Source organism: Carcharodon carcharias, chromosome 6 (assembly GCF_017639515.1).
Source record: "Carcharodon carcharias isolate sCarCar2 chromosome 6, sCarCar2.pri, whole genome shotgun sequence".
NCBI classification, from domain to species: domain Eukaryota; kingdom Metazoa; phylum Chordata; class Chondrichthyes; order Lamniformes; family Lamnidae; genus Carcharodon; species Carcharodon carcharias.
The window spans coordinates 145,760,276-145,774,787 of NC_054472.1; the positions used below are offsets into that span (position 1 = coordinate 145,760,276).

General features: G+C 44.5%; 1 protein-coding gene across 1 annotated transcript in view; it reads left to right on the plus strand.

Annotated features, from left to right (window-relative positions):
• Nucleotides 1-2,548: 2,548 nt before the first annotated feature.
• Nucleotides 2,549-14,512, plus strand: part of ccdc12 (coiled-coil domain containing 12) — an 83,280-nt gene continuing 71,316 nt past the window's right edge. Inside the window, exon 1 of the mRNA XM_041190477.1 lies at nt 2,549-2,685. Coding sequence (XP_041046411.1) covers nt 2,602-2,685 — 84 coding nt within the window. The 5' untranslated portion in view covers nt 2,549-2,601. The remainder of the gene's footprint in view (nt 2,686-14,512) is intronic.

A 14,512-nucleotide genomic window follows, 5' to 3' on the forward strand; every position in this document is an offset into this window, starting at 1 on the left:
TCGGTCTGGGATAACTCTTTGCGCTGGAAAACCAACAAGTTTCGGGCAGACCAAAGAGCGTCTTTCACGGAGTCAATGATCCTCCAGCTGCAGTTGATGTTTGTCTCGGTGTGTGTCCCTGGGAACAGCCCGTAGAGCACAGAGTCCTGTGTCACAGAACTGCTTGGGATGAACCTCGACAGAAACCACTGCATCTCTCTCCAGACTTTCTTTGCAAAGACACAATCTACAAGGTGGTGAACAACGGTCTCTTCCCAACCACAGCCACCTCGAGGGCAACGTGCCAAGGGGGTGAGACTCCTGGCATGTGGGAAGGATCTGACAGGGAGGGCCTTTCTCACCACCAGCCAAGCTACGTCTTGGTGCTTGTGGAAAGTTCTGGCGATGAGGCATTCTGCTAAATGACTTCGACAGTCTGCTCGGGGAACCATCGCACAGGATCCACCCTCTCCTTTTCCCTCAGGGCCTCTAAGACGTTACGTGCCGACCACTGCCTTATGGACTTGTGTCAAAGGTGTTTCTCTGCATAAATTTTTCCACGAGGGGCAGGTGGTAAGGCACAGTCGGACTACTTGGAGCATTCCATGGCAGCGTGGTCAGACCCATCCTTCGCAACACTGGGGACAGGTAGAACCTCAGCACGTAGTGATACTTGGTGTTTGCGTACTGAGAGTCTACGCACCGTTTGATGCACAAAAGTGGCCATCAGTATGAGGGTGGTGTTGGGCACGTTTTTTCCCCCTTTATCTAGAGGCTTGTACATCGCATCCCTGCAGACACGATCCATTTTCAACCTCGAGATAAAGCGGAACATGGCTCGGGTGATCACTATCGTGCAGGTGTCTGTAATGGGCCAGACCTGCGCCACGTACAGCAACAGCGAGAGTGCCTCACACCTGATGACCAGGTTCTTACCCACAATGGAGACGGAGCGTCGCTCCCACATGCCCAGTTTCCTTTTCACCATAGACACTCGCTCCTTCCAGTTTCTAACGCATGCCCTGGTCCCTCCGAACCATATCCCCAGCACCTTCAGGCCGTCAGCCCTGACAGTGAAGGAGGACAAAGGATCGGTCAGCCCAATTCCGAAGAACATAACCTCGCTCTTCCCACGATTTACCTTGGCTCCAGAGGCCAGTTCGAACTGGTCGCAGATGTGGATCAGTCTGCGCACCGACAGCGGATCCGAGCAGAAGACGGTGACATCATCCATGTACAGGGAGGCTTTGATCTGAGTGCCTCCACTGCCTGGGATTGTCACTCCTCTTATGCCCGGATCCTTCCTGATGGACTCAGCAAAGAGCTCTATGCAACACACGAAAAGAACAGGTGAGAGAGGACAACCCTGCCTGACCAATCCCTCTGTACTGTAGAATTCTGCAATCTCCATTTAAATACTATACTCTTTTTCTATTCTTCCTGCCAAGTAGATAAGTTCACATTTTCCCACATTACACTCCATCTACCAAATGTTTGCTCACTCACTTAATCTTCCTATGTCCCTTTGTAAATTCTTTACCTCCTCTTGACAACTTGCTTTCCTACCTATCTTTGTGTCATCAGGAAATTTAGCAACCATACACAGTCCCTTTATTCAAATCATTGATATGAATTATAAATAGTTGAGGCCACAGCACTGATCCCTGTGGCACTCCACTAGTTATTGCATGGGAACCCAAAAATGACCCATTTACCCCTACTCTCAGCTTCCTGTTAGCTAGTCAATCCTCTATCTATTCTAATATGTCATCACCTACACCATGAGCTCTTATTTTGTATCGTGACCTTTTATGTGGCATCTTATCAAATGTCTTTTGGAAAACCAAATACACCACTCTACAGGTTCCCCTTTATCCATGTTGCTTGTTACTTCTTCAAAGAACTCTAATTAATTATTTAAACATGATTTCCTTTTCACAAAACCCTGATGACTCTCTCTGATTGTATTTTCCACATGTTATGCTCCTTAATAATGGATTCTAGCATTTTCCCAAGACAGACAGGCTAACTGGTTTATAGTTTCCTGCTTTCGTTCTCTGTCCTTTCATGAATAGAGGTGTTACATTTGCTATTTTCAGTCTGCTGGCAACTTTCCAGAACCTAGGGATCTCGATCTACACATATGTATGTATGTTTTTATATGTTATAGATGTACATTTCTATTGAGCAGGAAGTGATTTCAATGAACAAGTGAGGAATTTAATATGTAATTGTGGAATCTGGTATTGGACTTGGGATAATGTGTTTGGTACTAACTTATAAAAATATTTTGTGTTTAATAGAGTAGAATACTCAACCTATAAGGGAAATACAGACATCTGAATGATTAGATTTTAAACTGAATACTCTTGTTGGATAACCCAGTGTATAAGAGTGAACCATTTTAAAGATATATTAGGTTTTCCTGCTATCTTGTGTCTGAAGCCTCTTTGTTGTTAACTTACTTTTAATGGTTTAGTGTTTGAAAGGCTGACATACGATTTCGGTTGCTGTTGGGTGAACCGATGTATTCGGCGTTCCCTCCTGGCCGATCGCCTGTAAGCGGCTGGCTATGTCTGCCGCGAGGGGTGCTGGGAATTGTAGGCACTTGTCGGCCGGAACATGGCGGATGGAGCCGGGAAACTGCAGGAGGAGGCGCTCAGGAGGAAGGAGCGGCTGAGAGTGTTGAGGGAGCGGCAGTTACAGGTAAGAGAGCCCAGGGCACGAGGGCTGGGGAACTCAGTACGCAAAATTCACCCGATCTCCTCTTCCTCCCTAACCCATCAGGCCCTATCTCTAGGCCTCTGTTTAGAATTTGACAAAAACAGACCACAGCAGGGAATAATATAACATTCCAATATTATATATGTGTACGTATATATATCCTGCATTTCTTTAAGAAATAACTGCTACCCCATAAAGGAGCTGATAGTATTCTGTCGAAGGGTCATGAGGACTCGAAACGTCAACTCTTTTTTTCTCCGCCGATGCTGCCAGACCTGCTGAGTTTTTCCAGGTAATTCTGTTTTTGTTTTAGCTGATAGTATTGATTGGGTCAAAGTGCATCCACTATTCAACACTTCCACTAAGTTTCAGCATGCATTAAAGACCCCTGATTTGTGCATTGTTGTTCTCTGAGGGATGTAAAATGCAAAGTATTTCGGATCACTGTTTCCTCCTTCTAGATAATCGTTTATTGCCAAAGGGTTCCGAGGTAAATTTACAAGGTAAACTCAAAAAAAGGATAAAACCCTTAGTCCAGAAGGATTACATCCAAAATAATCTACGGGAGAGACAGCAAAGACATTAACCTCAGATTTAATAGAAAAAGACAAAGTGCTTGAGGCCTGGCAGATAGCTAATGTAATTCCTATCTTTAAGAATGGAGGCAGAACTTGTCCAGGGAATTATAAACAGTTCCTCTGACATGTCCTCCTTCTTCCTTCTCAACCTCTGGTGATAGACTGTCCACCAATATCCATTACAAACCCACCGACTCCCACAGCTATCTCGACTGCAGCTCCTCACACCCCGCTTCCTGTAAGGACTCCATCCCATTCTCTCAGTTCCTTCGCCTCCGTCGCATCTGTTCCGATGATGCTATATTCAAAAACAGTTCCTCTGACATGTCCTCCTTCTTCCTTAACCGAGGTTTTCCACCCACGGTCGTTGACAGGGCCCTCAACCATGTCCGGCCCATCTCCCGCGCATCCGCCCTCACGCCTTCTGCTCCCTCCCAGAAACATGATAGGGTCCCCCTTGTCCTCACTTATCACCCCACCAGCCTCCGCATTCAAAGGATCATCCTCCGCCATTTCCGCCAACTCCAGCATGATGCCACCACCAAACACATCTTCCCTTCACCCCCCTTATTGGCATTCCGTAGGGATCGCTCCCTCCGGGACACCCTGGTCCACTCCTCCATCACCCCCTACTCCTCAACCCCCTCCTATGGCACCACCCCATGCCCACGCAAAAGATGCAACACCTGCCCCTTCACTTCCTCTCTCCTCACCGTCCAAGGACCCAAACACTCCTTTCAAGTGAAGCAGCATTTCACTTGCATTTCCCCCAACTTAGTCTACTGCATTCGTTGCTCCCAATGTGGTCTCCTCTACATTGGAGAGACCAAACGTAAACTGGGCGACCGCTTTGCAGAACACCTGCGGTCTGTCCGCAAGAATGACCCAAACCTCCCTGTCGCTTGCCATTTTAACACTCCACCCTGCTCTCTTGCCCACATGTCTGTCCTTGGCTTGCTGAATTGTTCCAGTGAAGCCCAACGCAAACTGGAGGAACAACACCTCATCTTCCGACTAGGGACTTTACAGCCTTCCGGACTGAATATTGAATTCAACAACTTTAGGTCGTGAGCTCCCTCCCCCATCCCCACCCCCTTTCTGTTTCCCCCTTCCCTTTTTTTTCCAATAAATTATAAAGATTTTCCTTTTCCCACCTATTTCCATTATAAAAAAAACCCCACTAGAGCTATACCTTGAGTGCCCTACCATCCATTCTTAATTAGCACATTCGTTTAGATAATATCACCAACTTTTAACTTTAACACCTATGTGTTCTATTGTACTATTGTCGTTGACATCTTTTGATGATCTGCTTCTATCACTGCTTGTTTGTCCTTACAACCACACCACCCCCCCCACCTCCACCTCTCTGTCTCTCTATCTCTCCGCCCCCCACACACACACCTTAAACCAGCTTATATTTCAACTCTTTCTTGGACTCGAACTCAAGTTCTGTCGAAGGGTCATGAGGACTCGAAACGTCAACTCTTTTCTTCTCCGCCGATGCTGCCAGACCTGCTGAGTTTTTCCAGGTAATTCTGTTTTTGTTTTGGATTTCCAGCATCTGCAGTTTTTTTGTTTTTATGAATTATAAAGTAGTCAGTTTAACATCAGCGACAGGAAAGATAATTGAATCCTTCCCAAAGGAAAGAATAGAATAACATCTAGAAATGAACAAATATAATAATAAATAGGATGGATTTCAAAAGGGAAAGTCTTGCTTGAAGAGCCTTATTGAATTTTTTGATGAGCTAACAGAGAGAGTAGACAATGGTAATGTAGTAGATGTAATTTATCAGGATTTTCAAAGAGTCTTCAATAAGGTGCACCCTGATAGACCAATGAATAAGGTCTGTGAATGTGGAGTCGGGGGACAAGTGGCAGAATGGATTGCTAGCTGTCTTCAAGACAGAACAGAGTAAAGGGTTGTTATTCAAAATGGCAGAAGGTGGGAATGGTGTTCCATAATGATCAATGTTAGATCTACTGCTGTTCACAATTTACATTAATGTTTTGGACTTTGGAAACAAAGACACAATGTCCAAATTTGTGGATGACACCAAATGCGGGGGGTGGTGGGCATGTAGGGGATAGTCAATACTTAAGGAGATTTACAACAAATTACAGCACATTAAATAAACTTTCAAAATGCACAAAAATTGGCAGATGAAATTCATTACAAAGGTAGTACAGTTTGGTAGGAAGAATAGGAAAGTCACTTTTACTTGGAAGGTGCGAGAAAAAAGGGATTTCAGAGTACAAATACATTAATCACTAAAAGCTCTGCCATAGGTTTTGTTTCTAGAAGGATAGAATTGAAAAGTAGGGAAGATATGCTAAACCTGCATCGCTCACAGGTACTGTATTGTATTCAATTCTGGTTGCCATATTATAAAAAGAATTTAGAGGCACTGGAGAGGGTGTAGAGAAGATTTGTAAGGATGATAGCAGAAATGCATGGGTTTTGGAAAAGGATTGACAGGCTGGTTCTTTTCTTTTTAAGAAGGCTGTGGGGTGACCTATTAGAGGGCTTTAAAATTATGAAAGATTTTGACAGAATGGATGCAGCGAGAACATTTCCTCTTGTGGGGAGGAGCATAACTAGAGGCCATCAATATGAGATAGTCACCAAGAAATCCAATAAGGAATTCAGAAGAAACTTCTTTATCCAAAGACTGGTGAGAATATGGAAATTGCTGCTACAGGGAGTGGTAAAAATGAACAGTATAGATGTATTTAAGGGGAAGCTAGACAAGCATTTGAGGAACAAGGGAATAAATATTTACAATGTAGATTTAGATGAGAAAAGATGGGAGGAAGCTTGAGTGGAGCATAAACGCTGGCATGGACTGGTTGAGCTGAATGGCCTTTTCCTGTAATCCAACGTACAGTGGGTTCTCTACTCCCTCATAGGCCACTAGTTCTGAAATATCAAAGCTAGTGGTCTAGTGAGGGAGTTTGAGAGAAGGGGGAGTAGTGGCCAGAGGGGCTTGGAGTTCACAGCAGAGGCGGACTAAATATCTTAGGCAGCAAAGTGGGTGGGGCAGTGGAGGGTGATGCAAGGAGGAAGATTTGATCAATGGGAGGCAAATCTCATAGGGGAGAATCATCTATGGCAGAGGATGCATGCTCGGTTAGGTGGGAGGGAAGTTTAATCAATGAGAGAGAGAGGTTCGATCATTTTCAGGGAATTTGATGTATGCTATCATTGGAGGGGTCGGGTGATTTTTAAAAAAAATTCCTTCATGGGATGCAAAGAACTGCTGACAGGGTACTGTTTATAGCCCATTTCTAAGCACCTGTGAGACGATGGTGGTGAGCCACCTTCTTGAACCGCTGCAGTCCATGTGTAGGTACGCCCACCATGCTGTTAGAGAGTGAGTTCCAGATTTTTGATCCAGCCATGGTGAAGGTACTGCGATATATTTCCAGGTCAGGGTGGTGTGTGACTAGAAGGTGAACTTGAACGTTGTGGTGTTACCATGCATCTGAAACCCTTGTTCTAGGTGGTAGAGGTCACACAGGTTTGGATGGTACTGTCAAAGGAGCTTTGGTGAGTTGCTGCAGTGCATCTTGTAGACGTTATGTGCTGCTACCAATGTGCACTGGAGATGGCAGAAGTGAATATTCAAGATGGTGAATGGGGTGCCGATCAACTGGGCTGCTTTGTCCTTTATGATTTTTAAAAATCTTTCACGTGATATGAGTGTTGCTGGCTTGGCCAGCATTTTTATTGCCCATCCTTAATTGCCCTTGAGGTGTCAAGCTTCTTCAGTGTTGTTGGAGCTGCACTCATCCAGGCAACTGGAGAGTATTCCATCATACTCCTGACTTGTGCCTTGTCAATGACAGACAGGCTTTGTGGAGTCAGGAGGTGAGTTGATTGTGGTGGGGATTTGGGTGGCGCATGATCATTGGGGGCTTTTGGGGTGGGGGTGGTGGAGGGTTGTGCCTATTGGGAAGGCAATTCAGAGGAGGAAGTTTTGGATGTTGGGGTGGTGATTCAGAACCTGTGTACAATTACTGGAAGGGTGATTAGGGGAGGAAGATTCAATTAAGGTCTCTTATTTGATCCCTGTTACATTGCTTAACCTTGCCTTTATCAGCGCTCGGTGTGAAAATGCCTCCATTTTAAAATTCTCATCTTGTTTTTACATCTCTCTGTGGCCTCCCCCTCTTAACCTCTGTAATCTCCTCAAGCCCCATAGCCCTCAGATTTATTACATTCTTCCAATTCTGGACAATTTTACCTTGTCTGCTGGCGGCAGGGTATTCAGCTGCCTAAACCCAGTGACATTCCCTCCCTAGCTTTCTCTTCTCCTTTAAGACTCTCCTTAAAACCTACTTCTCAGCTGGCCTAATATCTCCTTATGTGGCTTGCTGAAAAGCTCCTTTGGATGTTTTACCACATTAAAGGGCACTTTTTAATGTAATTTGTTGTTGTATAATGGGATGGGGATTCAGATCGGGGAGGAAATGTTCTACTCATGGAAGGGGGGTTCAGGGAAAAGGAAGGGGGCATGGAGCAGTGGAGGCAGATTTATGGTCTGGGTTTGCGAATTTTTGTTATGACTGACATCCCATAGCTAAAATAGGTTACAGCAGGTGTCAGTAATATAAATATTAATTTTAAAAAAATTTGGGTTATGGCTATTGCTGATGAGGAGGGTGTTTATTGTTCATCTTTACTTAATCTGAGAAAGTAGTGATGCAAGTGAGGATAGTTGAGTCAATCATATTCCTGGGTAACTAGAGTCACATATCTAACAGGCAGGGCAAGAATGCTAGATTTTCTTCAAAGGGCAGTGGCAGTGGTAAGCTAACTGAGATTAACTGGAGCCTGAGTTTAAAAAAAGGTTACTGCCTTAAAACGGCCAGAGATTTAAAGTGGTAAATACAAGAAGGAAAAAGTGGTTATGGACAGCGAATCAGAATTTGCTGTCGGGGTTTGAAATAAGCTGGCGCGAGGACTGAGCAAGAGTTCCAGCTAGAGTTGGGGATTTTTAAAAAAACAGTTGCGAGGATGGATCGAGGGAGAGTCGGGGCTTTGAAAAAAAAGGGCATGAGGACAGAGCAAGAATTCCAGCGAGAGTTTGGGGATTTAAAAAAAAAACAGGTGCAAGGGCAGAGCGAGAGTTAATTAACATTTTATTGTGTTTACTTAAAATCCTCAGGTTGGTGTCCTAGGCCCAACCTTCTTCAGCTGCTTCATCAATGATCTTCCCTCCATCATATGGCCAGAAATGGAGATGTTTGCTGATGCACAATGTTCAATACCATTCATGACTCTCAGTATCGAGTATCTTTACGGTGCAGAAGGAGACCATTTGGCCCATCGAGTCTGCACTGGCTCTCTGAAAGAGAATTCCACCTGGTCCCGCTCCCCTGCCTTATCCCCGTAACATTGCACATTCTCTCTTTTCAGGTAGCAAACCAATTCCCGTTTCATTACCTCGATCGAGCTTGCCTTCACCACACTTTCAGAAAGATTGTTCCAGACTCCAACCACCCTCTGGGTGAAAAAACTTTTCCTCACATCATTCTTACTCCTTTTGTCAATTATTTTGAATCTGTGCCTTCTAGTTCTTGATCTCTCGAGTGGGAATAGCTTCTCACGATTTACCCTGTCCATATCCCACAGAATCATGAATACCTCTATCAAGTCTCCTCTCAGCCTTCTTTTCTCCAAGGAAGAGTCCCAACCCCACCCCCCCATCTATTCTCATAGCTACAATTCTTTATCCCGGAATCATTCTTGTGAATCTCCTCTGTACTGTCTCTAATGCCTTCACATCCTTCCTCAAATATGGCACCCAGAACTGGATGCAGTAATCCAGATGAGGCCTAACTAGTGTCTTATACAAGTTCAACAAGACTACCTTACTCTTGTACTCAAAGCCTAAGATACTATATGCTTTATTTACTGCTCTATATATCTGACTCAAGGTGCTATTATTTCACCTGACAGGTGGATAAGGGATTTCATCCTTTTAAGTGTATCAGGATCCTGCCAGGCGTGCATGGGGTTTCACTCTCAGATACTGGAGCAGTCCATGTCCATGACAATACCCAGGCTTGGGCTGACAAGTGGCAAGTAACATTCACGCCACACAAGTACCTGACAATGACCATCTCCAACAAGAGAGAATCTAGCCATCGCCCCTTGACATTCAATGGTATTACCATCACTGAATTCCCCACTATCAACATCCTGGAGGTAACCATTGACCAGAAACTGAACTGGACTAGCCATATAAATACTGTGGTTACAAGAAAAGGCCAGAGGCCAGGAATCCTGAGGCAAGTAACTCACTTCCCGACTCCTCAAAGCCTGTCCACCATCTTCAGGGCACAAGTCAGGAATGTGATGGAATACTGTCCACTTGCTTAGTTGTGTGCAACTCCAACAACACTCTAGAAGCTGGACTGCATCCAACGACGAAGTAGCCCGCTTGATTGGCACCACATTCACAAACATTCACTCCCTCCACCACGGACGCACAGCGGCGGTAGTATGTACCATCTACAAGATGCACTGCAGGAACTCACCAAAGCTCCTTAGACAACACCTTCCTAACCCATGATCAGTACCATCTAAAAGGACAAGGGCAGCAGACATATGGGAACACCATCACCTGGAAGTTCCCCTCCCAGCCACTCACCATCCTGACTTGGAAATATTTTGCCATTCCTTCATGTCACTGGGTGAAAATGCTGGAACTCACTCCTTAACAGCATTGTGGGTGTACCTACAGCACATGGACTGCAGCGGTTCAAGAAGGCAGCTCACCATCACCTTCTCAAGGTCAACTAAGGATGGGTGATAAATGCTGGTCCAGCCTGCAAAGCCCACATCCTGTGAATGAATTTTAAAAAATGGAAGCTTGGCTTAAAGAGAGCAAAAATGGCAGTTTAACGTCCCTGGATATAGGGCTTTCAGGCAGGATGGAGGGGGCTAAAAAAGGTGGGGGTGTAGCATTATTGGTTAAAGAATCAATTACAGCTGCATCAGCCTGGATCGTAAACTCCAACCTCATGTGTGGATGTGTGCATCCAGCACCATCTGACTTAAACTACCAAAAAGAGCCAAGCTGACAACGTGTTAATTCAGTTAGTCGCTTCTCCCTGGAGCTTGGGTGAAAAGGAAGCAGTTACTGTGCTGCTGCTGCTGTTTGTGATAAAGTAGAGTTCGGACTGTGGTTGAAAGAGGAAGTTGCTGCTGCAGCTTTGTTGCAGTAGATTCAGATCATGTAAACACAACAATATTTTCATCTGACATCGAAGAGCTTGTGGAATTATCAAGAAATATTTGACCCAAGGGAATTAATTTGGAATTTTTGATTTCTTATAAATTGCCTCTTGTAAAAAAAAATCTTTAAAAATAAAATATCGCTGAAAAGTTACAGAGCGTACTAAAACATCTGTTGGGATAGGTTACTGCCCTTGGTGAGTAGACAAAGCAAGGAAGCTGGAGATGTATACACAGTGATTTGTATTGGCAGAGGACATGGGAGACAATGACCACAGCTCTTGTGCTTTGATTAACATTCTTGCATGTGAATTTTTTTTTTATCCTCAGCAAATGTTAATCCTGGGGAGTGAAGTACATAGTCAGATGTAGATTAAAGCTCCTTGTGCTCTGCTTCGACAACCTGCCTTGGCTCCAGTTTCAGAAGGATACCTGTTACTGCAACATTCTAATGTTTCCCACAGGAGTGATTCTGTAGCTCCTGTTTAGTGTTGAATTAGGAACAGTTTTTAGCTGCGAGGAAGTGTCCTCTGGATGCAATGTTAGTGACCTAGTAATTGTTTCAGCAAGGCACTTTAATCAACTACATAGTATTGAACTGGGGTCACTTGTTTGCAATTATGGGTAAGGTGGCAGCTTCTCTTCCCTGAAGGACATGAGTCAGCTGGTTGGGTTTTCATGGATATTCCTGTCTTTCATGGTAATTATTTTGGCAGTAGCCCACAAATTATTTGATTTATTAAACTCAGTTGCTTGTTTTGCAGCAGTGGATTTGAACTTGCAAGCTGTGGACTGTTAGTCCGGTATGATTACTGTACCCAACATGTTTTACCGTGTTAAAGGTGCTATATACGAACATACAACTGAACATACGAATTAGGAGCAAGAGCAGGCCAATCGGCCCCCCAAGCCTGCTCTACTTTTCAATAAGATCATGGCTGATCTGATTGTGGCATCAACTCCACATTCCACTTACCCCTGATAACCTTAGATTCTTCACTAGCAAGTCTGCCTCTGCCTTAAAAATATTCAATGATCCTGCCTCCCTCGTTCTCTGGGCAAGAGGCTTCCAAAGGCTCACAATCCTCTGAGAGAAAACATTTCTCCTCGTTTCCAGCTTAAGTGGGTGAGCCCTTATTACCCTAGTTCACATGCGAAATTGTGTAACAGACCTTTACAGCCTGCATAAACACCTGTGACTTCTGACTCATCAGTTGGGGCTAAATCTGACAATTTAGAAACAGAAGCATTGAAGTTTGGTGATGACTTATGGCAGGACTGGATAGCGAGGTTTTCAATGAGTTGGAGTTTATGCAGGATGCAAAGTGGATGCCTGTTTGGGGGGAGCGGGGCAGGGGGAAAATGTTATCAGACTAAGCTATGTTTTTGGGTTTATAGGAAAAGGAGGGGACCATTTAGTGTCTCAAGTCTGTTATTCATGAAATCATGTCTGATCTGCGACCTAGCTCCATATACCCATCTTTGTCCCATATCCCCTGATTCCTTTGGCTAACAAAAATAAATCTGTTTTAAAATTAACAATTGATCTGTTTGCAGAAGTCACTGCTAAACCTCAACCACCCTTTGCATGAAGAAGTGTTTACTACTTTCACTCTTTAAAGGTCTGTCTCTAATTTGTTTCATTATGCTCCAGTCCTAGATTCTGGAAATAGTCTCTCCAAATCTACTTTATTTATTCCCCTTGATATCTTGGATTCTTTGATCAAATTCCACCCTCCGGTAAACCTTTTAAGTTCCGAGGAATCCAACAGGAGATTGTATATTCTCTCCTTGTAACTTAAGCCTTGGAATCCAAATATCATTCGCACTCTCTCCAAGCTCTATTTATCCTTCCAAGATGTGGGACCCAGAACTGCTCACAGTACTCCAGGTGTGGTTGATCAGGGCCTTGTATAACTGAGGCATGACTTCCACTCGCTCATATTCTCGGTCTTTAGAGAGAAAGGCCAGCATTTCATTAGCCTTATTGATGATTTTCTGTACCTGTTCATGAGATTTTAAAGATCTGTGTGCCCTTGGACACTGAACCACAGAATCACAAGTTGCAAAAAAATGTTCTGTTTTCAGGGAGAGTGGATTTTAGTAAAATAAGGCAGGATCTGGCCAAGGTAGACTGGGAACAGCTACTTGTGGGGAAATCTACAGAAGAGCAGTGGGGGGGCGTTTCAAAAAGGAAATGGGGAGGGTACAGGCTCAAAATGTTCCCTCTATGGTGATAGGAAGGAGTAACAAGCCCAGAGAACCATGGATGACCAGAGATATTCAGGATACGATGAGAAGGAAAAGAGAGGCTTTAGCAGGTACAGGGGAAGCAAATCAGTGGAGGCGTTAGTGGAGTACAGAAAGTGCAGGGTGGAGCTTAAGAAAGCAATTAGGAGAGCAAAGAGGGGATATGAGAAAGCTCTGGCTGGTGAAAGTAGGGAAAATCCCAAGGTATTCTATAAGTATATCAGTGGGAAGAGGATAACCAGGGAAAGAGTAGGCCCCATAAGGGACCAAGGGGGCAATCTATGGGTCGAGCCAGAGGACATCGCTAGAGTGTTGAAAGAATACTTCACATCCGTTTTCACCTAAGAGAATGAGGATGAAGGTATGGAACTCGGGGAGAGACTGCGAGGTTCTTGAGCAAATTGATATAGGGAGTGACAAGGTATTGGAGGTGTTGGCAGGCTTAAAAGTGGACAAATCTCCAGGTCCGGATGATTTGTGTCCCAGACTGCTGAGGGAGGCAAGGGAGGAGATCGCAGGGGCTCTGACCCAAATTTTTAATTCCTCTCTCTGCCAGAGGACTGGAGAACAACTAATGTGGTTCCGCTATTTAAGAAGGGTTGTAGAGATAAGCCAGGGAATTACAGGCCAGTGAGTCTCAAGTCAGTGGTAGGGAAACTATTGGAGAAAATTCTGAAGGAGAGAATCTATCTCCACTTGGAGAGGCAAGGTTTGATCAGGGATAGTGAGCATGGCTTTGTCAGAGGGAGGTCATGCCTAACAAATTTGATTTAATTTTTTGAGGTGGCGACCAGATATGTAAATGAGGGTAGTGCAGTTGATGTAGTTTATATGGATTTCAGCAAAGCCTTTGACAAGGTCCCAAATGGGAGACTTATAAAGAAGGCAAATGCACATGTAATACAAGGTAATTTGATAAGGTGGATTCAAAATTGACTTAGTTGTAGGAGACTGCGGGTGATGACAGAAGGATGCTTTAGTGACTGGATGCCAGTATCCAGTGGCATACCACAGGGATCTGTGCTGGGTCCCTTATTATTTGTCATTTATATAAATGACATAGATGACTATGTGGGGGTAGAATTAGTAAGCTGGCAGATGACACAAAGATTGGCCAGGTACTTAACAGTGAGGTTGAGTGTCTTGGGCTACAGGAAGATATAGACGAGATGGTCAAATGGGCAGATAAGTGGCAGATGGAATTTGACCCTGAAAAGTGTGAGGTGCTACACTTTTGGAAAGAGTAATTTGACAAGGAAGTATTCAATGAACTGCATGACACTAGGAAGTTTTGAGGAACAAAGGGATCTTGGCGTCCGTGTCCATAGATCTCTAAAGGCGGAGGGGCATGTTAGTGGGGTGGTGAAAAAGGCATACGGGACACTTGCCTTCATCAATCGAGGCATAGATTACAAAAGTAGGGAGTTGTATAGAACCTTGGTGCGGCCACAGCTGGAGTACTGTGTGCGGTTCTGTTCGCCACATTATAGGAAGAATGTGATTGTACAGGGGCTGCATAGGAGGTTCGCCAGGATGTTGCCTGGGATGAAACATTTAAGTTATGAAGAGAGGTTGGATAGACTTGGGTTGTTTTCATTGGAGCAGAGAAGACTGAGGGGCGACCTGATCAAGGTGTACAAGGTTATGAGGGACATGGACAGGGTGGATAGGGAGCAGCTGTTCCCTTAGTTGAAGCGTCAGTCACGAGGGGACATAAGTTCAAGGTGAGGGG